Source organism: Malania oleifera, chromosome 5 (assembly GCF_029873635.1).
Source record: "Malania oleifera isolate guangnan ecotype guangnan chromosome 5, ASM2987363v1, whole genome shotgun sequence".
Lineage (NCBI taxonomy): Eukaryota > Viridiplantae > Streptophyta > Magnoliopsida > Santalales > Ximeniaceae > Malania > Malania oleifera.
This window is the reverse complement of record NC_080421.1, coordinates 89,811,683-89,838,891: the sequence shown is the minus strand read 5'-3', so window position 1 is coordinate 89,838,891 and position 27,209 is coordinate 89,811,683. Positions and strand designations below refer to the sequence as shown.

General features: G+C 38.1%; 1 protein-coding gene across 2 annotated transcripts in view; it reads right to left on the bottom strand.

Annotated features, from left to right (window-relative positions):
• Positions 1-23,825: 23,825 nt before the first annotated feature.
• Positions 23,826-27,209, bottom strand: part of LOC131156745 (CSC1-like protein At4g02900) — a 29,836-nt gene continuing 26,452 nt past the window's right edge. The window contains exons 8-11 of one of the 2 annotated variants that reach the window (XM_058110660.1): positions 25,812-26,057; positions 24,657-24,981; positions 24,131-24,364; positions 23,826-24,044 (exon numbers count right to left, since the gene is read on the bottom strand). In XM_058110660.1, coding sequence (XP_057966643.1) covers positions 23,826-24,044; positions 24,131-24,364; positions 24,657-24,981; positions 25,812-26,057 — 1,024 coding nt within the window. Of the gene's footprint in view, positions 24,045-24,130; positions 24,365-24,589; positions 24,982-25,811; positions 26,058-27,209 lie in introns of those variants that run through there. The other variant, XM_058110661.1, reaches the window with a different exon arrangement.

Genomic DNA, 27,209 nt, shown 5'->3' with positions numbered 1-27,209 from the left:
TATTACTAGAGTCTAAACCACAATATACATCAGGGTTCTTCCATTCTCATAATACAAGTCATAATAAGAAGTCAACTAATCCGGTCCACATGACCATAAATACAAGCCCGAAGGCATACTACATAAATTGCTCATGTCTGAGTTCTTGAAGACACTCACAAAAGAACTACTCTAGTCTCCACCCCTTGGAATTTTCTAAACTCGCTCTCAGTGATTCCCTGAAAAGATAGATTGTATAACGGGATGAGACACCTCTTAATAAGGAAGATTAAGTTAATGACATTGTGTGGTAGCATTCTTTTTAGTGTATACAAGAATCATACTTCTCTCTTCTACTGAACATAGTATGTATACTCATTTCTCATAATATAAATCAATGCTGGAAATAATTAAAATATTATGTAAATATGTAGATATGCATGAAAGACACTCCCTGGAACTACTCGCCGTGTATAGACCCTCATGGTCAGGGTTGTGTAGTTCGAAAGCTGGACTAAAACTCGAGGGATCAACCCAAGAAAAGTCAACTCCCTGCTTATACTTTAACAGGCATCCGCAAGCTCGCTTACGGATCCAATCGCATCTCAGTCAATCAGCTAGGACCACCCAACACCACTTTCTCATAAATGTGGGCGCATGCTGTCAAATGGTGAAACTCTCTCTAACAACGGTACCGTGCTCACAACAACTGGGTTCTCAAGGTTCCTAAAGCATATCATGCAATTTAAGTAATTAAAACTCAATTCATATAATAAACACCAGCCTCGGCCGTTCAATACAAACTCAGGCCTCGGCCCCCCTCATAAAATAAAAACTCGGGCCTTGGTTGCCCTCATAAAATACAAACTCGGGCCTTGGCCCCTCTGCTACAAATCGACTCTCAGCCTCTAAATGAAACTCTGTTATTTTATGAATCACGGCCTCAAGCCGTTTAATACAACCTCGAGCCTTGGCCCCTTTTTTTTTACAAACTCGGGCCTCTGCCTTTTCACAAAAACCCCTACATTTCTCAAACAATTCCAGTAAATTTCGCAAATAGTTGAGTATTACACAAACATACCCATTTTGGTATTTCCATAATTCTCAAAATAATATTCACTTGCCTCACAGTTTTCCATATTAAAAACATAGTCCGCAGGCAACCATGAAAGCATTGCACAAATGGTTTGTAGAATCAAACTGAACTTTCCACCGTTCATTTTTACTCAAAATATCATATTATATATTCTAGGTTCAAAAACGAGCCTTTTGAACGATTGGTTTTCAAAAGAATAATTGAAAACATAACATACTTACTCCACAAACATTTCTATCGGTTCAAAATCATTAAAACATTGTATTAAACATAATCCCCTGACCTATTTCCTAAAATAAACCGAAACGCTCGAAAACCTAAATCCTGAATTTCACGAAAGCAAGAATCTATTTTGCTAGTATTGTAGATCTTAACTCTCTGATCCTCGCAGTAACTTCCGATCGTCGAAATGGGCGATGAACAGTGAAGATTCGTAAAGAGAGAGAGAGAAGACTCGCCTATTCTAGAGAGAGAGAGAGAGAGAGAGAGAGAGAGAGAGAGAGAGAGAGAATTTTGGGTTTCTTAACCCTTAAGCAATGAAAAATCCTATTTATAGGCTTTTTGACCTGGTCAAATTCATCAACAAATTGGTTCCTCGTCGACGAACTATAGAAGACTGTTCGTCGACGAACCTCCTCCTTCATCGACGAACCCAAGCCTGATATTTCTCCCTATTAGTCGAGATCTCTTCGTCGATGAGACTCTAAATTTTGGCGATGAAGCACTGAAAGGCCTTCGTCGATGAGAACAATGACTTCGTCGACGAAGCCTGCAAAAATTTCCTTTTTACTCTTTTCTTATTTTACGGGTTTGAGTCTCTACAATCCACTTGTCCCTTTAATGTGTTGTATTATAATTCTTAACCATACACATTCACGACTTGCTTCATGAACTGCCAATATTTCTGAATGATTTGAAAACGTAGCAATGATCGTTTGCTTTACAGATCGTCATGAGGCAGCAGTATCACCACATGTAAAAATATATCATGTTTGTGATCGAGCTTTATGAGCATCAGAAAGATATCCAGCATCAACATATCCTTTCAACACAAACTTTACTCCCTTTAGGTAAAACAAACCAATATCAAATGTGCGGAGATAACAAAAAACATGTTTTACTCCATTCCAATGTCTTTGAGTTGGTGTAGAACTAAACCTTGCCAGAAAATTTACCGCAAAAGCTATATCTAATCTAGTGCAATTTGCAAGATACAAGAGTGCTCCAATTGCACTAAGATATGGTACTTTAGAACCAAGAATTTCTTCATCATCTTCTCGAGGACGAAAAAGATTCTTTTTCACATCAAGTGAACAAACAACGATCGAGGAGCTTAATGGATAAGATTTATCCATATAAAATTGTTTCAAGATTTTCTCTACATAAGATGATTGATGAATAAGAATTCCACTTGTTAAATGTTCAACTTGAAAACCAAGAAAAAATTTTGTCTTCCTAAGATCCGTCATTTCAAATTCTTCATTGAGTAGTCAGCAGTCATTGATATCTCTTCTGGAGTTCCTACTATGTTTATGTCATCAACATAAACTACGACTATAGAAAATCCAGAATTTATCTTCTTGATAAAAACACAAGGACTGATAAGATTATTTTCATATCCAATTTTCAACAAATATTCACTTAGATGATTGTACCACATTTGTCCAGATTGCTTCAGTCCATACAAGGATCTTTGTAATTTAACAGAATACATTTGCCATCGTTTTAGATTATATGCTTCAAGCATTTTAAATCCTTCAGGTATTTTCATATATATGTCATTATCCAATGAGCCATACAAGTTGTTACTACATCCATGAGGCGAATGTCAAGTCCTTCAGAAACTGTTAAACTAATCAGAAATCTGAAAGTAACTGCATCCATAACAGGGAAATAGGTCTCATTATAATCTATACTAGGCCTTTGTGAGAAACCTTGTGCTACAAGACGCGCCTTGTATCTCACAATTTCATTTATTTCATTTCTTTTACGTGCAAAAATCCATTTATACCCAACAGGTTTGACATTCTTAGGTGTTTGGACTATTGGTCCAAATACCTTACGTTTAGCTAATGAGTCTAACTCAGCCTGTATTGCTTCTTTCCATTTTGGCTAATCATTTCGATATCGACATTCTTCTACAGTTTGAGGTTCAGGCTCATTATCATTAATAATTTCTAAAGCAATTGCATATGCAAACACATTGTCAACAATAACTTCATTTCTTCTCCTCATATTTCCAAATTTTAATGAGTTCTTATAATTTTCCAATACCAAAAACACTTCTGGTGCTGCTTCTGTGGAAATATGGGATTGTTGATCTATATTTCTTTTAACCTCTTCTTGAGTGTTAATGACCTCTTTTGGAGTGTCACTTTTATTCATTTCCTTTTTTCTTTTGAAGAATAGTATCCTTTGCACCAATTGGTCTACCATGGGCGCATTTTAGATTCATTAGATGCTATTCCCATTGGGTGTTCTTCAGGAACAATCAATCTAGTAGGAATATTTGCAACTAGAACATGTGATTGAGTGACCCTTTTGATGTCTGTACAAAAATCTGGCGATTGATTTGCAGCATTCTGCAAATGAATTATTCTTTGAATTTCAAGTTCACATTGATTTGTGGGTGTATCAAAATTAGGCAAAGTTGGTGTGTTCCAACAAATTTTTTGTGTTTTTAATCCTTTTCCTTCTCCTAATAACAGGAAAATTGATTCATCAAATTGACAATCTAGAAATCTTACTCTAAAAAGATCACCTGTTAGTGGTTCAAGATATCTAATGAAAGAAGGAGAATCAAAACCAACATAAATACCAAGCCGACGATGTGGTCCCATCTTACTTCATTGCGCAAGTGCAATAGGAACATATACTGCGCAACCAAAAATTCTAAGATGAGATATATTAGGTTGGTGGTTAAACACAAGTTGTGAAGGTGAAAACTTGTGATATGTAGTTGGTCTAATTATAATCAAAGACGCAACATGCACTATAGCATGATCCCAAGTAGATGCAGGAAGCTTTGATCGCATAAGCATAGGTCTAGAAATAAATTGTAAACGCTTAATGAAGGATTCCGTTAAACCATTTTGTGTATGAACATGTGTAATAGAATGTTTAACACTTATTCCTATTGACATGCAATAGTCATAAAATGCTTTTGAAGAAAATTCACCTACATTATCTAAACGGACAGTCTGAATGGGATGATAAGGAAGACTTGATCTTAACTTTATTATTTGAGCAAGAAATTTAGCAAAAGCAACATTATGAGTTGAAAGTAGACAAACATGTGACCATAGAGTGGAAGCATTAATTAAAACCATGAAATATCGAAAAGATTCGCAAGATGGATGGATTGGGCCACAAATATCTCCTTGTATTCTTTACAAAAAAGATTGAGACTCTAAAGGTAATTTAGATGGAGAAGGTTTAACAAGTAGTTTTCCTTGAGCACAAGAAATACAAAAATAATCACCAGGTGAAAGAATTTTCTGATCCTTTAATGGATGTCCATGTATATTTTCAATGATTCATCGCATCATAGTTGAACTAGGACAGCCAAGACGATCATGTCAAAGTATAATACTTCTAGGCTCGAAGCACTTCCGGTGCATAAAATTTGATTCAACCATCCTTATTTTTGTGAAATATAGGTCAGATGAAAAACTTGAAAATTTTTCCAATATGATCTTCTGGTTTGAAATTGTAGATGTAATTAAAAGATATTTCATATCTCCTTCATTTTTGGTTTCAACATAATATCCACTGCGATGTATATCTTTAAAACTTAATAGATTTCTTTGGGATCTGCTAGAATACAATACATCATCAATATACAATTTTGTTCCATTTGGAAGCATAATATGACTCTTCCAGAGCCCTCTATTACATTTGCAGAGTCAAATATTGTATTAACATTAATTTCACCTAATATTAATTGCAAGAAATATTTTTTAACATGAAGAATTGTATGAGTTGTGCCACTATCCACCAAACACATGTCATCCTCCATTTTATCAAGTTTATTTTGTATGATCTCGTAAATGAAAAATAAAATTTAAGAATTAAGAAAGATAACCAAATATTATCTAGCATATTATATGTAAAACTTTTAAAAATTACATAAATTAATTTTTCAAAATAACATAAACATAAAGATAATTTCATAGTAGACATTTCCATTATCAATCAAATGATCAATTTTGCCACTAGGATCCTAAAAAAAAAATTCAAAAACATCAAAATCAACATCCAAAGGAGACTCATACTTAGCATCAATGGGTTCAGACAAATTCACTTCACCATTTTTCCCTTTTCCTTTTAACAATGTCTTGTAAAGATCAATTAGGTGTTTAGGAGTGCGACAGATTCGAGACCAATGGCCTTTTGTTCCACACCTATAGCAAATATTGTCACTATTTTGTACTTTATTATTTTGTTCAGAACTTTTTTTATTCTTTTCCCATTTCCTTTGAGTCTTTTCAGCACCTTTGCTTTCAAACTTTGAAAGATGATCATCACGGGTCCAACAATTTTTCCTACCACGACCCCTTTTACCACCACGACCTCGTCCATGCCCCTAAGAAAAAAGCTACATTCACTTCAGGGAATGGTGTTAAGCCACTTGGACGAGATTGATGATTTTTCAACAAAAGCTAATTATTTTGTTCAGCCACTAGTAAATAAAAAAATTAGCTCAGAATATTTTGTAAATCAATGCTCTCAATATTGCTACTGTAGGAGCACATTCGAGACATGAAAAGTCGAATATGTTTCTTCTAACATTTCATCATCAGTAATTTTTTCTCCACATAATTTCAATTGAGAGCTAATTTTAAACAAGATTGAATTATATTCACTTACAGTTTTAAAATCTTGTAGACTCAAGTATATCCAATCACATCGAGCTTTTGGAAGAATTACCCTTTTTTTGGTGTTCATATCTCTCCTTCAAGTTGTTCCAAAGGACTAATGGGTCTTTAATAGTAATAGACTCATTTTTCAATTCTTCGTGTAAATGATGTCGAAGGAAAATCATTACCTTTGTGCGATCCTGCAAGAATGCTTGATTTTTTCTTCAATTGTACTACCAAGATTCATAGCATTAAGGTAAATCTCAGCATCAAGTACCCATGATAGATAATTTCTTCCAGAAATATTAAGGGCAACGAATTCAAACTTTATGAGATTTGACATTATAAAATCATTTTGAAAAATAAATAAAAATTCAAAGTTAGGTAAATATTAAAATGAAAATGTTATGCTCACATATATTTCAACATAAAAAATATTTAAGGACACGTATTCAAGATAAGAAATATAGTTAACATATAAATATAGTTTGATAAAAAAAAAAAAACTAAAGTCATATAGATAACAAATGTTTAAAAAAAAAAAAAAAAACAAGACTCTTACCTTGAAATAATACCAACGAAACTTAAAAGATTTTATTATACCATTACTTGATCGTATTGATAATATGTTGTAAATGAAATAAAGAGACAATTATAGAAAAATTAAAGTAAAAAAATTTGGAGTTATAGAAATTCAGCAATCTAATTCTTTAGGAATTAAATGTTACTAATCATCTTCTTTTTCTCCAATTTTGGTTGTAAAACATGTGTAGGCAACGATTATATTAATATCCCAAAGGTCAATTTTATAATGAGTCATTATGTGGACATATAAAAAATTATAATATATTTTCACCATATTCATTCCCAATAATATACACTTTTTAAAACACTTCTTTTATATTTTTCAATTGCTAGTTTGCTATCCACGCACGCACAAACCGTTATTTCTCCACGTACAAAACAACGGTTTTCCCACTAACTTTCGTCTATCTCCCAGAGCTGACGAAGGCAGCTCAGGAAAAGGGCAGCGACCATCTTCTCAGGGCGGCGCAGCTCTCTGCCACTCTCAACTCCGCCGGCATATCTCTACCGTCGACGGTGGTAGCCCACCTCCTCGTCTCTCACATTTGCTGGGCCAATAACATCCCCATCGCCTGGAAGTTCTTGGCCAAAGCACTGACGGCCAACATCGTGCCCCCAGTGCTCGTCCTCGCTCTCTCTACCAGGTTTAATTTTGATTCGCGCTGCTCTTCTTTTATTTATTTTTTATTCTCTGAGTGGGCATGATGTGGGCTTCGTGAAAAGTTGAAACTTCTTTTCTGATCAATCTTAAGTACTCGTTCATAACCAAGGGGAGAGGTGGTTTAAGTTTAGGATTGATGGCGTTTTAACTCTTTAGATTTTTGTTTCATTCTATGTCAAATACGTTTTGGGATTTTAGCATCTGGGGACATTAAATGTTTCCTGGTCTCTGCGAGGCAATCTCCAAAATTTTCAAATATTAAACAACTTGAGAGGTCGTTTCATGTGCAACTTTTTGTAGAAAATCCTCTTTAGAGTTTCACAGTGTGTTTTCTACCCCCGAAGGCATCACATGGAACCGCGTGTATATTATCCTGCAACCTGACATTAACTTCACTTTGTTATCTAAAAAAACTCCTTCGAGAATTTCCCCATTACGCCCATCCTTTATTTATTTGTTTTTTTTTTTATAACTTAAACAACACTGCTGCTTTGCATAGATTGCTAGTCTAACAATTTGCTACTCTAAAAGCTCAAGCTTGTGGTGTGACAATCTTCCCTGAAACCATTTGGAACAACCTGTGGCTCTGAAGTTTCATATTCCTACAATTATGTATTCACGTCCGCTGATTTTAGTATTTCTTAACATTTTCTTCTGCAGGGTCATACCATGTCGACAACTCCATCCTGCAGCATATAGGCTTTTTATGGAGCTTCTTAAGAGGCATGCATTTTCATTTGCATCTCAGATCAATGGACCGGACTATCAATAGTAATTCTCCACCCTGCCTCCCCCTCCACACACACACAAAGAATAAAAGAATTAAATGCCTTGAAAACACTTGAGCAATGGTGGCCTATTTTATTTTTTCATATTATTAATTTCCTTTAACATGCCTTGCTGTTACCTATCTTGTGATGTTCGCACCAGCACTGGTCAAAAGCTGATCAGAAGTTAATATGTGAGGCACTCTCTGATTGATACACCAAATCAAGAGATGGTCTCTTCAATTGTTAGTGCAGAATAATGGTGCACTACAAGGACTTACAACCTGTCCTTAATTTTGTTACTCAAAATTAAGTTCAAAGCATGGCACAGTTTTTAAATATTACAACTCAGTGTGCTTATTTATTTTAAACATTTATTACTAACTTGTCTGACCTTAGATGCTATGCTTTTATTCTAGTCATATCTATTTTGTCATCCAAAATTGATGAACTAAAAATTATTATACAACAAACACTCCTATGCTTACTAGTCACTAAATCCCAATAATAGTGGCATCTTCTTCTTATTAATTTTATTCACAATCTTTTTCATAGATGTTTGCTCTGTATCGTTATAATGAATAATTTGGCTGCTGGTATCAACATATCTTTGCTATGCTATTGCAGGATCATGAAGTCCATAGACGACGTTCTTCACCTTTCCCTAATATTTGACCTCCAGACTTGTGAACCTGGGGGTCTTGTAGTTGAATTTATCTTTTCAATTGTATCTCAGCTACTTGATGCATCACTAGATGATGAAAGTTTGCTGGAACATACCCCAGAGAAAAAGTTTACGTGGCCATCCAGATCACATATTATGGAAGTAGATGGTTGTGATAGCCTTGAAGAGAAGAGAACTGAATGTCATAGGGGAATGCACAAAACAAATACAGTAGTTGCTGTTGAGATAATTGGAAAATTTCTAGAAAATAAAGTAACTTCTGAGATTCTTTACATAGCATGCCAAAATATGTAAGTACTTGTTGTGCCAGTTGTTAGGAATATACGAACAAATTCCCGAAACCTGTGAGAAACAAATAGAGAAAGAATAACGCCAAAGAAAAAAAATTCAATCACACGCACAAGACAATATTTACGTGGTTCGGCAATTTTGCCTACGTCCACGGAGTTGCAGGGATTTCAATATTATCAGGAAGAAAGCACAGAGAGTGCGGCGATACAATTCTCTCGCTCTCGCTCTCTCTTGCGGATACCACCACGCAAAAAATAATCACCCGAAAGCACCCTTTTTATATGTTGCGCCTAGGGTTCCGTTCCGAATGGGCTCCAAAAATTTTCCCCAGGGGCGTTGCCCCCGGACCCCCACAAGTACGGTTTGTACCGCTTAATCCATGGAGCAAAGGCTTGGGCCGTGAACCTTAGGATAGAAATCTCTAATTAAACAAAGGTCGGGTCGTCATCCAAATTAAGACACAACTAGGCTCCACAAAAGCCCAACACCAGTTACCATGTTTATTGTTTGTTTGCATATTTCTTTTTTAAATCATTTTTTGTTCGTGGTGCATACATTCTCTCATTTGTTCTTTGAGGTTTTCAATTGAAAACAAGCAATTCACAGAGTGGCTTGTTGGTTTAACAGAAGAAATGCCTGAGTGGGGGGGTTTTTAGTATGATCAGCTAAAATTTAGAATAGATTTCAGGAAAGATAAATAACTTGCTTCCTCCTTCATAGGCCTTCACACTGGGGAGGCTTCATGCAACGATTACAACTACTTGCAGCAAACTCATCAGCTTTAAGGACTTCGAAACATTTGGCTTTAGTGGCCATTCTACAGCTTGTTGTCAAACTTGAGACTGTTACACCTAACTTTACCACAGTTACAATTGTACAGGTAAATAGAGAGTGAATAATTGTACAAAATTACACCAGGTAAATTCCCAGGGAAGTGGGGGGTCACAACGGACCACTTAAATCCCTCTTTCCTAGACAGAATTTTCCTTAGACATGTAATTAACACAATATATTACTACAACTATACCCGACAAAAGTTAACTACTGAATAGATAAAATGAAGAACACCAAAATTAACGAGGTTCGGCTAATTGTGCCTACGTCCTCGGACACTATCAATCAATATTTCTCTATTGTAGAAATATTACGAAATGAGAGAGAGAAGAGAGAATGTGCCTAAGAGAGAAGTAGGCAAATTTGGGGATGAGAATACAAATGGAGGTGATGGGTTTATATAGGTTAGGAAATACCACTATTACAACCACTAATCACCTACCTTTGAAAAAAATAGCCCACCATTGAAGACTTCAATGACAATTGTAGGCTTCTAGAATGAGCCATATTTCAACAAGCTGACATCTAATACAAGTGAACTCTGGTCCCAGAAATGCAAAAGAAGTTCACAACAACAGGTCCATGCACTAATGGCTTCTAGATCTCTTATATCTTCTGTTGGTCGATGTCATGGGGCTATTGGTTCTGCTTTTTGGCTTCCCATTGATCTGTTTTTGCTTTGGTTGGGTCAGAAGTATTGTCATCAAGTGCTGCCGATAATCTCACTGGTATATATCATTTCTTGTTTTTAATGCCTAAAATTATAGGTCAACTTTAAATAATGTGAACTTAATAGTTCCAAACAATGCAATTGTGCTGAATTTTTGTAGGTTTGGTAAAGGCTATGCAGGCTGTTACTAAGATCACATGGTGTGATACATTTTTAGGGCTATGGATTGCAGCTCTACAGCTCATCTAAAGGGTGGGATCTCATGCAATGCAAGCACTGATTATAGGAAATTGATTATTCCTGTAAACACGGTTTTTTTTTTCCTTCTCTATTTTTCAACATTAAGAAACCCTAAAATGATTTGATCCATGACAAGGGTTTTTTCCCCCACTTATTCTCCCAGTTGAATAGAAGTCTGCTGAAGGCTTCAAGTTCCAAAAAATCTCTGCTATTTTTGTCCAATTTAGATTTGTCTTCTAGAATTCATCCCAGTTCTGACTAAGCCTCACATAGTTGATGAACTAAAACTTGGGAAGTGGTCTTGGCCTGACATCTATACTGCCAAATTTTGCCTGAAAATAGGAAATGTAGGATGTGGGTAAGGATTTTATCTGTCTGATCTAGACCTGGAAAAAAGGGATGGTAAATGATAATCAACCTTTAGTTAAAAATGATTCAATCAAAGAGAAGGTAGCTGCATCCTCAACACCCTTATGGTTCTAATTTTAGGTCTTTGTGTTCAGGTGTCCTTGATGAGATTGTTTACATCAACCAGAGATTCCAGGGTAGCTTCCTTAAAATTTCTGTTTCAAGCTATTTGTCAGGGTGTGGCTCGTATTGGAGTCGGCAGCCGCACCACCCAGCCGCAATCATTGACGCTGGAAACCGACGGCCACCAAACAGCTGCCTACCATGTTGAATTTGAAGCCACCTTGTATGACTTTCCCCCCTCCCATATGTGTATATATATGTGATGTATATGAGTGGCAAGTGTGTGGGCTGAGAGCTATGTGCGTTGTAAGAGGTGTGATGTGCTGTGTGAGGCAGAGTTAATCTTTGCTGAGACTGAGAGAGAGAGAAAGAGAGAGATGGAGTTGAGGGCAGTAGCCTCCCCCTCCTCCTTGTAACTCTACAGGCTATAGTGGATTGTGTGTGCTCCCGTGGATGTAGGTCACAGAGGACTGAACCACGTAAATCTGGTCTTACATTATTGTGGTCGTGTATTTTGCTCATGTGCGATTGTTGCTTCTAGATCCACCCCAATAAATGGTATCAGAGCGAGGTTGGAGCAAAATCTCCAAATCGGAGTGAAATTCCCAGATTGGAGCCTCTGCCCAGTAGCTCAAAACTCGTTTTTGAGACCACCACATGTTCCTCTCATCCAGATGAAGCCAACGGTTGTAACCAAAGCTCGAACGGAGCTAAGACAAGGTCGCACGCGCTCACACATGCCAACAACGGAAAGACAACATTGCCACGCATCCACACGCGCCACCACGCACCAGTTGGTGATTGGCAGGTGTGCTCACACGCTCTCATGCGCCGACAAAGGAATGGAAGGTGGGTTTATGCACTCCCACATGCTGGTGCACGTACGGCAAGCGTCCGGAGGTTGAAGACGTTGACGTCAACGCCACGTCAGCACTGAGTCAGTAGACACGTTAGCGGGTCCATGGCCACGTAGCGCCACGTTAGCACTAAGTCGGCTGCACAGCCAGCAATGGACCCCACGGTGCTACATCAGCAAGTGGGCTCCAGTGCCACGTCAGCAGGTAGCGTCAAGTAACGGCGTCAGTGACCGTTAATGGCATAAAAAATATTCCGTTAAAATTGACGGATAGTTGATTGGTAATTGACCGGTTTGACCTGAAGTTTGACCGGGCTTTTCAGAGCCATTTCGGGTCGATTTTTTGAACGGCTTGAACCATTTCTAAGGTTTTTGGCCCCTTCAGAGCCATTGGGGGTGTCCATTTTGTGAGATTTGGAGCAGAATGGCAAGTGTTGACACTTCAAAATTTGAGGTGGAGAAGTTTAATGGGCGGAACAACTTCAGTTTATGGCAGAGCACGGTGAAGGATATTTTGGTTCAACAAGGCTTGATCAAGCCGTTGATCGGGAAGAAGCCAGGTGATATCATAATGATGATTGGACCGAATTAGAGATGAAGACAGTCAGCACAATCCGATTGTGTCTGGCAAATGAAGTCAAATATTCGGTGTTAGATGAAACCTCACCGATGGAGCTCTGGAAGAAATTGGAGCAAAGATATATGTCGAAGTTCCTTACCAATAAGTTGTTTCTGAAGAAGAAACTTTATCAACTCCGAATGAATAAGGGAAGTAGTATTTTTTATAACATGAATGATTACAACAAAATTTTGACCTAGTTGTTGAGCCTTGGCGTAAAAATTGATGAAAAGGATAAGGCGCTTCTACTTTTGTCGTCTCTATCGGCTTCATTTGACGGTCTGGTAACTACATTGCTTGTGGGGAAGGATACCTTGAAGTTGGATGATGTGATGACATCACTTCAAGATTCTGAGATGTTAATGAAGCCGATTGTGACTTCTCATGAGCAAGTTTTGGTGGCTAATAGTGAGAGACAAGGAAGAAGCAAAGATCAAAAGCTCGGAGGTAAACAATGGCGTTCAAAATCAAGAGGACGAGATACGAACGAGGTCGTATGTTATTGGTATGATAAAAAGGGGTACTTTAAGAGGGACTGTGAAGATTGAAAACGATACGAAGAAAAAAAAAAGACACGGGATGGTGTCAATGTATCGGAGCATGCCACATGGCGTGGAAATGATGAGGTCCTTGTAATGACGAGCAGCTTACATTGACAAATCAATCAAAGAAATGTGCAGTGTCGATACTGCAAGAAGTACGATTATATGAAGAGGGAGTGCCGGAAATTGAAAAGAAAGGACAAGAATGCTCGCTACAATCCAAACGATGATGGATGGGTTTTGGACTCTGGGAGTTCAGTTCATGTTTGTTTTAAGAAAGAATTTTTTCATTCTTTCAAAGAAGTATGCGGTACGGTCTCACTTGGTGATGGGTCTTCATGCGATGTCAGAGGGATTTGATCTATGAAGTTGAAGACGCTTATTAAAGCGATTCGTATTTTGGATGACGTAAACTTCGTTCCAAGGATGCGAAGAAATTTGATCTCCCTTAGTCGGTTGGATTCTAAAGGTTGCCAAATTTCTGTCGCAGGTGGAGCTATGGAGGTGACCTGACGTGACTTAATGGTATTTACTGGGAAGGAGTCTTGTGGGCTATATCGGTTGATGGGAACCATAGTGGTTGGTGGTTTGACCTCGGATGATGATAGCAGCACATCATCAAAAACGAACAAACAAGTTCGGTTTGCCGATGAAGAAGGCGGTACTCTTTGTATGGTTCAGATGTTTGAACCAAACTATGAAGATTTGCCTTAATCAAGTTCGTATCAAGGTGGAACTGTTGACTTGGGAGTTGATACTCGCCAAGGTGGAGATTGTTAGGGTGTGGCTCTTATTGGAGTCGGCAGCCGCACCACCCAGCCGCAATCGTTAACGCTGGAAACCGACGGCCACCAAACAGCTGCCTACCATGTTAAATTTGCAGCCACCTTGTATGACTTTCCCCCCTCCCATATGTGTATATATATGTGATGTATGTGAGTGACTAGTGTGTGGGTTGAGAGTTGTGTGCGTTATAAGAGGTGTGGTGTGCTGTGTGAGGTAGAGTTAATCTTTGTAGAGAGAGAGAGAAAGAGAGAGAGAGAGTGGAGTTGAGGGCAATAGTATCCTCCTCCTCCTTGTAATTTTCTAGGTTATAGTAGATTGTGTGTGCTTCTGTGGATATAGGTCATAGTGGACCAAACCATGTAAATCTGGTCTTGCATTATTGTGGTCGTGTATTTTGCTCATGTGCGATTGTTGCTTCTAGATCTACCCCAACACTATTTACTTTGATTAGAACAATAACAACCAAACTTTAAGTCCCATTAGGTGGGGTTAACTACATGAATCCTCTTGTGCATTTTGCACAATCCAAGGTAATATCCTAGGAAAGTTGTGTTGAGGAATGCCGCACTTCACGGCATAAATCGAGCGTTGAAAAATGCCGCAATTTGCGGCATGAATTAAGAAATCAAACCATAGCTGAAATCACGTAAGGAGAAAAGTCAATCTTGGCGTACAGATTGTTTGAATGTTTTTGTATAAATAGGGCTTGTACAAATTGAAATAACACACAGAAAATTCAATCCTTCCTTCTTTGATTTTTCTCCCATTTCTACTTCAGTTTTATCATGGTATCAGAGCAAGGTTGCAAAACCTCTATTCCAATTATTTGATTATATATATATTTCTGTTCATTACCCTTGGCAAAAGTGTTTTAGAATCAGTTTACGATCACAGCGGCTCCCGATCACTACAACGGCAGCAACGCAAAGATGATCACCGATGACCAGATCGCCACTGTCGCTGTCGCAATCATGCTTTGCCGCCGATCTCTTTGGCATTTGTTGTTCTGAATCCTTCACCGCATTCTTCTCCGGCATCTCTTCCATTCTCCATCGTCTCTGCTACAGCAAATCTGCTGCTCACATTTGGTGAGGAAGAATGCTTTTGATATGGGAATTATTATTTTAAGGCTATTATATGGGTTTTGATTATTACATGGGTGAGAGTGATGTACAACAAATAAGCATTTGCTGGATAAGACGAACAATATTTAGATATTTGAAGTGATTATTTTATTATAAGGTTAGTATTTTAAAAAAAAAAAGGAAGGGAGAGGTTTACCTTTATGGCTCAAGAGGCAACCAAGATGGAAAAATATGATGATCCAAATCATCACTTGTATCTCCAACAATCAGATCATCCTAGATTGATTTTAGTTTCTTCACTGCTTACAGAGGATAATTATTCTACATGGAGCCGTGCCATGATTCTTGCACTTCAAGCGAAGAATAAAACTGCTTCATTGATGGCACACTATCTCCACCACCTTCTGATTCCTCATAATACTCGCAATGGAGATGCAACGTTATGGTAATCTCTTGGCTTCTCAATTCTATTTCAAAGGAAATCTCTAGTAGTGTGATCTATTATGAAAATGCACATGCCATATGGGACGATCTAAAAGATCGCTACTCCCAAGTCAATGGCCCCTGCCTATACAAGCTTAAACAAGATATTGCTAATCTTGTTCAAGGATCCTTATCAGTTGGTGCATATTTTTCCAAATTGAAGAGTTTGTGGGATGAATTATGCACAATTCAAGGAACACCTGCTTGCACTTGTAGCGCAGGCAAGGAGACCTTCAAACAGCAAGAACTAGACCGTGTCTTAAAGTTTTTGATGGGGCTCAATGATTCCTACACTACAATTCGTGGGCAGATACTTCTAATTGATCTACTTCCCACTCTCAACCGTACCTATGCCCTTGCACTTCAAGAAGAACATCATCGCGACATCTTGTCTCCACCATCCATTGATGGTATTGCTTTGCCTACCCCCAACCATCAGCCACGAAAGGAAGGATGGCCTGGTCCACCGAGGAAGTCTTTCAAATGTATGCACTGTGGCAAAGAAGGTCATACTATAGATCGATGCTATCGCATCCATGGCTTCCCTCTAGGGCATCGCAGTTCAAAACCTACTCAAGGTCCCAGGCATAGTGCTCATTAGGCTTCTTCGCATCCATCTACTAGCAGCCTTCCTTTTTCCCCTGAACAGTGTCAACAGCTTCTCGCCATTCTTAACAACTCTGCTCCCTCTCAACCCATGACACACCAAGTGGGTAGTGTTGAATCACCATTGTCAGGTAAATCTCATAATGATTTACTATGGATTCTTGACAGTGGCGCAACTGATCATATGGTCTACTCACCTGCTGCTTTCACACAGTCCATCCCCGTACATGGCCATACCATTCAATTACTAGATGGATCTCATGCCACCGTTACTCATATTGGATCAGTTCACTTATCTTCTAATCTTGTTTTAGATAATGTCCTTTGTGTCCCGACTTTTCATTTCAACTTAATTTCTGTCCCTAAATTGTGCAAAATTCATCAGTCTCATTATTTTTTCTTCTGATTTTTGTTTCATTCAGGACCTACGCTTGATGAAGATGATTGGGATGGGAACTGAGTAGGATGGCTTATACCGATTTACCAGGAATGCTAGTTGTCAAGTGGCTACATCCACATCCACTTCCCAACTTTGGCATCGTCGTTTGGGTCATCTGTCAAATAAAAATTTGTCTTTTATTTCCAATAAATTTCCAGAAATTTGTAGTTCTAATTCAAATCCATGTTTAATTTGTCCATTAGCAAAACAAACTCGTACACCTTTTCCATCTAGTTCCATTTCTTCTCTTAAACCTTTTGACTTGTTGCATGTTAACATTTGGGGGAGCCATCGTGTTGCTTCCACTAGTGGTGCACACTATTTTCTCACCCTTGTTGATGACTATGCCCATTGTACCTGGGTTTACTTAATGCACCACAAATATGACACACGCCCTATTTTGCAGTCCTTCATCCACCTTATCGAAAATCAATTTTCCACCACCATAAAATCATTCAAAGTGATAATAGGCCTGAGTTTGACATGCCTTCATTCTATGCACCCAAAGGCATTATACAAACTAGTTGCATCAACACTCCCCAATAAAATGGAGTAGTTGAACGCAAACATCGTCACCTCCTTAATGTTGCCCATGCATTAATTTTTCAAGCACATATACCTAAACACTTTTGGGGAGATGCCATTCTTACCGCAACTTATCTCATTAACCAAACTCCTTCCCCTATTCTAGATGGTTTGTCTCCTTATGAAAGATTGTATAATATCAAACCTGCATATAGCCATCTGCGAGTCTTTGGATGCCTATGCTTTGCCTCCACTCACTTGCAAAATCCATCAAAATTTGACCCCAGAGCGACTCGATGTGGTTTTCTTGGTTATCCATATGGTCAAAAAGGCTACTGACTCTATAACCTTGCAACACACAACGTCTTTGTATCTCGAGATGTTCTCTTTCATGAAGATTCCTTCCCTTTTGCTTCATCTACTCCCAAAACTATGGAACCCGTCTTACCTTGTCCTATTGCTTCTCTTGACATCACTGAAGTTCCACCCTTTTCACCATCTTCACCACCAAACTCCCCTCCATCCCCATCTAAAATTTTACCCTCTTCTCCACCTGCCCGACGATCTAGTCGTCCCACTCAGCCACCGACATACTTGTAAGATTTTCATGTGGAACAGGTTTTACCATCTCGGCCCGCTCAATCATCTGACTCTGTAATGGTTCGTTTATCAGGTAACCCTTATTGTCTGACTGATTTTTTATCTTATTCCTGTTTATCTCCTTCTCATCGTGTTTTCACCACAGCTCTCTCTCTTGCCAAAGAACCACAGTCATTTTTACAGGCCATGAAAGATCCCAACTGGCGTACTGCCATGCGTGCTGAAATTGATGCTCTCGAGCACAACAACACTTGGCAACTTACTCCTCTTCCTCCTGGAAAGAAACCCATTGGCTGCAAATGGGTATACAAGATCAAACACAACTCTAATGGATCCATCGACCAATACAAAGCTGGCCTAGTTGCCAAGGGCTACAGTCAACTAAAAGGCATTGACTACACTGAGACATTTGCTCCGGTTGCTAAAATGACCACCATCCGTACCATTTTGGCTCTTGCTTCCACTTGCAATTGGCACATCCATCAACTCGATGTCAATAATGTCTTTCTCTATGGCGACCTTCATGAAGAAGTCTATATGCAGCTTCCTCCGGGATTCGGACGAAAGGGAGAGACTAGAGTTTGCAAGCTTGTTGAGTCTTTGTATGGTCTCAAACAAGCTTCAAGGAAATGGTTTGCCAAACTTTCTCATTGATGTAGGATACAAACAATCCAAGGCAGATTATTCACTATTCGTTCGATCCCATGAGGGTAATTTCACTGCCATTCTAGTCTATGTGGATAACATTATTGTTGCAGGAAATAGCTTGAAATCAATGAGATCAAGAAATATCAAAGCGATCATTTCAAACTCAAAGATCTTGGAATTCTTAAATACTTTCTGGGAATCGAAGTCGCCCGTTCAGCCAAAGGAATATTTTTATCCCAAAGAAAGTATGCACTCGAGATATTAGAAGATACAGGCTTCCTTAGAGCTAAACCTAGAAACTTTCCCATGGATCAAAATCTTGCACTTAACGAAAGTGATGGCGAACTTATCTCAGATCCTTCATCATACAGGCGACTTGTTGGAAGATTAATTTATCTAACCATCACAAGACCCGACTTAGCCTATTCAGTGCATGTGCTAAGTCAGTTTATGGACAAGCCACGAATACCACACTTGGATGCAGCACACAGAGTCTTATGGTACCTTAAGAAAACCCAAGGTCAAGGAATTTTCTTATTTGCTTCTAGCGAAATTCAGCTCCATGCATATTGTGATGCAGATTGGGCACGATGTAGGGATACCAGACGATCGATCACCGGGTATTGCATCCTACTCGGAAAATCACCCATTTCCTGGAAGACCAAGAAACAAACAACAGTTTCACGCTCCTCAGCCGAAGCAGAATATAGGTCTATGGCCTCCACATGTTGTGAGGTCACTTGGTTAAAGTCTCTACTCTCCGATCTTGATGTAATGCATTCTCAACTAGTCAGTTTGTACCGTGATAACAAGGTCGCTATACACAGCTTCAAATCCAGTGTTCCACGAACGAACCAAGCATATCGATATAGATTGTCATGTGGTTCGAGAGAAACTCCAGAGTGACATCATCCAAATGGCTTACATGCATACAAGTCAGCAACCTGCTGACCTTTTTACCAAAGCTCTTGGATTCGCACAGTTTAATTATTTACTTAGTAAGTTGGGTGTCATAAATAGGGGGAGTGTTGAGGAATGCCGCATTGTTGAGGAATGCCGCACTTCACGGCATAAATAGAGCATTGAAAAATGCCGCAATCTGTGGCATGAATTAAGAAATCAAATCACAGCTGAAATCACGTAAGGCAAAAAGTCAATCTTGGTGTACAGATTGTTTGAATGTTTTTGTATAAATAGCGCTTGTACAAATTGAAATAACACAGAAAATTCAATCCTTCCTACTTTGATTTTTCTCCCATTTCTACTTCAGTTTTATCAAGTTGGACCTCTATCAAATCCTTATTATCTTGGTCTACTCCACCCTCTCTTACAGCCTCCAACACTAACTCACTCATTCCTCCTACAGCCTCTAAAAACAACTCGCTCACCCCTGATTGGTTCGCTACAAGTGCATGTACACTCTAATAAGTATTCCATTTTTATTTTTTTATTTTTTTATTTACAATCTAAACTATTTTTTATTTCTTTTAGGAAAGGGATCCCAGAAGGTCCTCTACCTTGCCTTGATACCTGCTTATGCTTGCTACTGTCGGTTACAACACTTGCAATTAATCTTGTTGACGAAGAGGAATGCATACCTACTGAAGAAATTGAATGCTGCCCCACTAATCAAAGGAAAGAGGAACGGATTCTGGGAAAGCGTCACAAGGACTTTGGTTTTGAGCTTACATTTGTTGGGTGATTATAAAAGCTTGTTGACTCCGTCGTTAACTGTTACTTCAACAGCCAATCATGCTGCTGCCAAAGCGGTGGTGGTTCTTTCAGGATTCAAAGTTGGGTGCAAATGCCTTGAGGGCATGAGTATGAATGACATGTTGGTAAATTGCTTTAAGTAATTTTCTGTTCTTCAGCATGACAACTAATGTTTTTCACACTGGCATAAGAGTGGGGGCTTGTTCTGATGCACATGACTTGCAGGGGGCTAATCATCTCTGTGTGACTCTACTCTTGAACTCAAAATTTCTTTTATGTAGTTTATTAAAAATAAAAATCTGGATATTCCAAGAGGGTGAATTGTGCTTGTGATTTTTACTATTTCTTGATCTGGTTGATTCATTGATTGGGATTTATTTCGTGTACCTAGGTACTGGCAGCTTTTATTTCTGAAATTAAGCTTGGATTCTTTCTTTTAATATCCTCTTTGTTGTTCTTTACGTCCTTCCAGGTATTTTATTTTATGTCTGACAAAATGCACTGACCTCCCTGACTTTTACAAAAAATAGACATTAAACTCCCGTGATTCATACTACGATTAAAATTTAAAGAAAGGCTAAGAAAATGAAGATGTAATTATTTTCTTTAAAAGGGAATTTACTTGGAAATTATTAGTTAAAGAACTTATGAATATATTAATCTTAGTTAAAGCTTTGATATTATATTGCATGATAGAATTAATATATATTAATTTATATAGGATATTTTGGTTTTGGGTTGGAAATCGAAACCTAACCGAAAACCAAAATTTTCTATTTTCAAGAACCGAAACCAAAACCGAAAACCGAAAAACCGAACCGAAACTTATTTCGGTCTGGTTTCGAGTCTTTTTTTTGGTTTTTCAGTAAATGTTGTACACCCTGCCACTGGGTGTTCATGTCCCTAGTCTTGCTGCAGGCACTTTCTTCTTAAATAGGTCCATATGTTTTGTTACTTGTATTGTCTGCACAAATAAATTTCCCAGTCATACTCTGCTTCTGCTGCAAAGATTGAGGCTTTGTTGGCTATGACTTCTGGAATGAAGTTTCATCAATTGGAAGTGATAAGTTATATTATCTCTTTGATTCACTCAGTGTCCTTTATTGATGATGACAAGAATTTCATGACGAGAGAACAAAAAGACATGAATCTATTCAGTTAGCTCCTAGTTGTGAGACAAGGCCCTATATAAACTGATCTATATCATCAAATGAAAAACTTATTCTATGAATTTGTTTGAAAAATAAAGTATTCCAGTGGTCCCTTCTTAAATGTTTGCAGCTATAATTTCAGCAGAGTTTCTTGGGGCTGAATCTTGTTTTTATTGCGGGGGAAAGCTTACTAGCTACACTTCCTCTACCTTTGGGCTTTGGCTGTCCTAAGCCTCCCGATAACCTATAAATTTGATAGAGCGTCTCATCCCTTCTTGACATTGGTTGGTCCAGCTCTAGCCAAACTTGCAGTTTGTTGCCCTTGGCCATGTATGCCCATCATAACTGCTTTATGGGCTCAGAAGGCAAAATGTTGGAATGACTTCCTAGTGTTGCTTGCTTCTTGTTCTGTCTTTGACCACAATAGTGATGCTGTGGTGCAACTCCTTAAGATTTGTTTCTCTTCTATTATTGGGCTCAACACCCCTCCCATCTCCAACCATGGTGGCACTAGTGCTCTCCTTGGCCATGCGTTGATTTCACCTGTTGCTCCTGGAATTCTCTACTTAAGGCCCAAGGGTATACCAGTCTGTCAGGGGCATTATATTCTTGGCAGAAGAAATCGTCTCTCTTTTAATGTTTTCTGTTAGGGAGAGATTACAACCAGCGGTTTACAAGGGGAGCAATTGGAGAAGTTAAAGAAGATGAAGTCTGGGATGAGAAACGGTGAGTTCTCTCTTATTTCAGCTTTGATGCATGTTGAGCTTGCAGCTTCATTTGGAGCTTCATTAGTTTGGATATCTGGTGGATTAACTTTGGTCGAAACTTTAATCAGAGAAACTTTGACTTCTTGGTTCATATCAGGCCATGAGCTGGAGGCAAATGGAGGGAACTCTGGTGGCATAGTTGCGGTGCTAGGAGTTGTGCACTAGTGGTGTTTTGTGGGACATTTGCTTGGGATGTGGACTCAGCATCACTGGCATCAAAGTGGCGGCCAAGCATTATTGGCAGCCACATAGAGTTCCTAGCCAGTGCACTTGATGGGAAAATATCCCTGGGTTGTAATTCAGCTACTTGGCGACCTTATGTGTTGGGATTTGTGAGTTTGATGGTGGGATGCATGCCGATGTGGATGCTGAGGCTGTGGAATGAGGAAGAATTGCCCCTTGCTGTGCTGGGAGCCAGTGGGGTTGGCACAATGGATGCAGCTGCCAAAGTGATTATAGAGAGTAGCATTTGAATTTTGTGTCACATATTTGTCTAAAAGTTGAACTTGAATCAAACCCTTTTGCAATGGCCTGCATTTTTTTAGCAACACCAGTGGAAGCTGATGACAGAGAAGACTAATGCTTTGTTACAATAAATTTGGTCCAAAATGTGAAGTACAAAATGCAAAATGGGCTAGATCTTCAAGCTGTTGCAATAAGATGAAGCAATAGGAGAACCAACATACTTAAACTCAGTCAAAGCTCTGCTAAAGCTGGCCATTAATTTCAAATGTTAGTCATGCTTTGGCTTTGGGGTTCATTTATGTCAATAATGTAGAAAGGAAGAAAAATGAAGTGCTTATAATTGTTGGGTTCTTTAGGAAAGGGTTTTTATGATCCTAGCCTGGACCATCAACAAAACTTGTGCTCTACTCAAAGTTTGGATCGCAAATGTTGTTTTGAGGTTTTCTGTATTTTCCAGGTCATATGAATAAGCAGAACAATGTAAAGTGCTTAGATTATACTCTACTAAGTTTGGCAATTGCTGATATTGTTGTGAGGTTTCCTTTATTTCCCAGGTCATGCGAATAGGCAGAAACATGTAAAGTGCTTAGATAATATTTCACATGGGTGCTTCTATTGTTACGTGCATTCCTGTTTTATTTTTAGTTAATCTCATATTTTGCAGAGCCATCCCAGGAGGTAAACTCTTTTCATACTTTTCCAAACTGAAGTGGCAAAATCTATCAAAATGCAAACATCATGGCAACTTCCAACCAAAGCACCAGATAAGAACTCTGCAGACTAATCTTTCGGAAATCATTTTCAGGGGGGGGGGGGGGGGTGGGGGGGGGTGAATGAAAGATTTAGTGCTTAAAAGGATGAGCAGCCATAGCCCCCAAGTCTACAAACTAAATTAGTTGCTAGAAAGCAAATCAATAAAAAGAATGTGCATTTATTTGCAATTGCAATACATATATTTGGTCATGAATTATACCCCTAAAAAGGGGCTGAACTGCTGCTGGATGTCACTGATCATGTGGCGTGCCATGAAGTCAGAGTTTGTTCCCGCAAATAACCAGAGTCCTTAAAGATGAATCAGTGATCTAATTGTACTCCCAGAGCATTGCAAAGCACTTGAAAATTGAACCCTTTGCTCCAAAATCCAAATAAATTCCATAAAATGAACCAAAAATGTTCACTGGGTTAAAGGTCAGCAGACTAAGGTATACTCTCGAAGTCTTTTATTCATTTATCTGCACATTTCTTACTTTTTAGACATCTAGAGGCGAAGTAATTCTGACAGTTTTCTTCATTACAATGCTGAATTGATGTTAAAATCCTAGGTGCATGTACAATTTTTTTAAGGAAAAAAAATGGAAGAATACAAGAATAAATGACTGAAATAATTTATTTTTTAAATGTCTCAAATACCAGCATCAGAACTCATATCAGAATTATATTTACTACTATTTGCGTTCCTCTTGGTTGGTACCAGTGGATTGTTTTCTTCCTCATCAATGGCTGCCGGTCTCTCCATCTCACTGGACTTGAATACTGGATGTATGTAAGCATCCTGGAGATACCATTTCAAGTTTAGGTTTGGCTCTGTTGCTCGTTCCAATGTATCCTTTACCATTGCATCCTGTGAATCAAACATAAAAGACGTGGGTCATTAGTCTTTGGAAATCGTCTCTTAAAACACCTTAAATAAATGTATTTCTCACTAACCTGCAAAGGAAATTTCACAAATGCTGATTCAAAACGTCCCTTGCAGAATCTATGGAACCAGATAGTCAAAACAGGAAGTACAAGGAGCAATGGTGTTGACTTCTTAGCATCTCTTGTTTCAAGCAATCCCATCAGTAAAATTTGTGATATTACTAAACTGATTATGACACGGCGATGCACATCTGGCCAGAATGCTGCCCCACTCTCGTATTTTTGATCATAAACATTGATAATCTTGCAAGCAGTGATTAGCACCATTAGGAAGAAAAATATTTGGACTTTTCATCAGAATATTTGATTGACTAGAATTAGCAATAAAAATATTGACTATGTCACTATAGTATCCACATATGTACATATGCTGTAAGAAAGAAAGTTGCCTAAAGAAAAATAGTTCAAATGTGTATTGCTCAAGAAAAATACAACAATTTTATCTTCTTGGCAGGGGCAAGGGAAAAAGGAAAGAATGGATTTGTTAAAAATGATTCAAGGAATGGTATTGATAGCCAATTCTAAAGCTACATACCTGGTGACGGAACACCATAAATGCAAAAGCAAAGAAAACAATGATGAAAGGAAGGAGTATTGGTGTGACAACCGCATAAACAAGTCCCAACAAGAAATAAAGCTGTATTCGAGGTTCAGATGTAGCGAAGCCCACGCAACCAGGATCCATTGCCTGCACCCTATCTTGCTCTGTCTTGACCAGAAATGTGTTCTTCAGGTGGAACATAACTAGTGGAACCAGTCGGAAGATCTCTGCAGCAATGCCAGCCCAACCATCAACCATTATATAAGTAATAAAGAAAGTGGCTTTCATTGGGATGGACACACCAACAGTTTTGGGAATCCTGCAAGATAAGTATAATGTCACATATTGACATCATTAACAGAAATTTGAAAAAACTTTAAAGGACATGCGTAGTAACAGTAATTTATTGTCTTCAAAAACAAAAAATGAGATTACAGACACGACAAATGTATGCACGGTTATAACCTGTGGATTAGATTTGTCGATATATATATATATATATATATATATGTAGAGAGAGAGAGAAAATCAGTGCACAATGCTACACATCTGCACTTTGTGAAGGCTGTTCACAGCCTTATCTCCAGGTCTGAACCAGATGTAAATTTTTTTTTTTTTTCCAATTATATAGCACTACTTTTGTTTTTGTGAACATACACAGCAATTATGGAGGAAGCAAACTTGGTAGTTAAAGGGAAAGAAAAGCGTAAAAGCGAGAAATTTTATTAAGAAAACAAGTACAGATTTTTACCAGATAATCTAAAATTTTCAGGTGATGTCGAATTCACGTATCCAGAAAATATTAACTAAAAATTAAAGTGAAAAATCAGAAATATACATTTGTAAAACTATGCATAGCCTTCAAATAAAAGATGTGACTACAGTTTTCCCAGAAAAAAGAAAAGCAAGCGACTGTAGAACACAACATACAGTATCAGTAAGTTAAAAACAGAGAAGGATATGTAAGGGTATCTTTCAGTGAATATGATAGCCAACAATTTTGAGTTAAGCATAAGCTATGAATTGCCCTATTTCATCTGTTACCCAACAAGAAATTTGTATTAGAGTATCTTTTTCCAATAATTTAATTGGAAAGAGTGACATGATTAGGATAAGTTTTCTTTCCATAGAAATGAAGTGAGAACCTACTCTGTTGGGGACTGGTTTACAAAGTTGTGGAGTTGCTGAAATGCTGTTCCTGTAATAATGCTTCCAAGAAACACATTGACAAGTATGAACAAATGATACTTCCCCGCTGATCTCCTCTCTAAAGATGACAGTGATGCAAAGCCTTCAATTTTGGACATAGCCATGAGAATTGTTGGAAGAACAATAAGAAATATCTTTAAAGCGATTCCTGGAAGAAAACCTTGAATGAAAGACTTGACAACATCTCTGCAACAGTAATTTCCACCATTCTGAAATTTCATTACTAATTCTTCTCACCGCCACAAAATTCAAAAGAAAAGAAAGACTTCATCAAAAATTGATTTTGGAAAAGGAAATAATCCAATGGACAACACCAAAGATAAACTCAAATTTCTCGCTATGTAATCACTTATAAGCTACACATATTTTCTCTATTTTGAATAAACAATGACATACATGTATTAATGCATACAGGTACATGCATGCATACAAATACTACATATATGTTCTAGAAGAAATAACTTATTTTTGGTAAAAAAGGGCGACCATATCCTAGAAAGGGAGTTGTAAAGAAATCAACTTATTTGTCCTACAAAGAAGTTAGTTTATACTAGTAGAGGAACTAAATATTATCGCCTCAAATGTGCAGTCAATCATATGTAAAATTCACTCTACTGCTTAAGTGAATTAGAATCAATTTTGAAGCATTTTCATATCAACATTTAAACTACATGAACTTAGAGCAAGTCTTGTCTAGCAGGAGAGAAGATGATTAGGGTGGGTGGGTGGGTGGGAGTGCGCACAAGCACATTTTTGTGGATAGAAAAAGAACTTTATTGAAAAGCAGAAATAAAAGATTAAATAATAATAATAATAAGTAGTTATCAATCAAAAGAAGAAAAGAAACATAAAAACACTACTACGCTATCTTAATAAAGCACTCCAGTCTCTGATGACATCTTGAAAACAGCAAACCCTAAACAACCTGCAAGCCCAAAGGGAAGCCACACATGTTACTGGCAATGTTTCCAACTTCTCACAGAAAATTTTCGTTGGCGGTATAAAGTAATCCGTCATTTATTAGTCAAACGTGTGACAGCTAGAACAAACTTGAACTGCTTAAAATATGTTGTTTGCAGTGGCTTTATGCAATATAACACAGACCTCACACATTTTAACAGTCGCTGGGATTTTTATCACTTTAGTTGTCCCCATTTTTGCATTTGGATTTCTTCTTTCCTATTTACCAATATCAATCATATGAAAAGTGCAACACCCAGTGAGCTAGGCTCCCACACCATGTCAGGGGTCTAGGAAGGGCATGATGTATGCAACCTTAGCTCTAGATTTAAAGAGGATGTTTCCGTTTCCATGACTTGAACCTAAGAATTTTAGGCT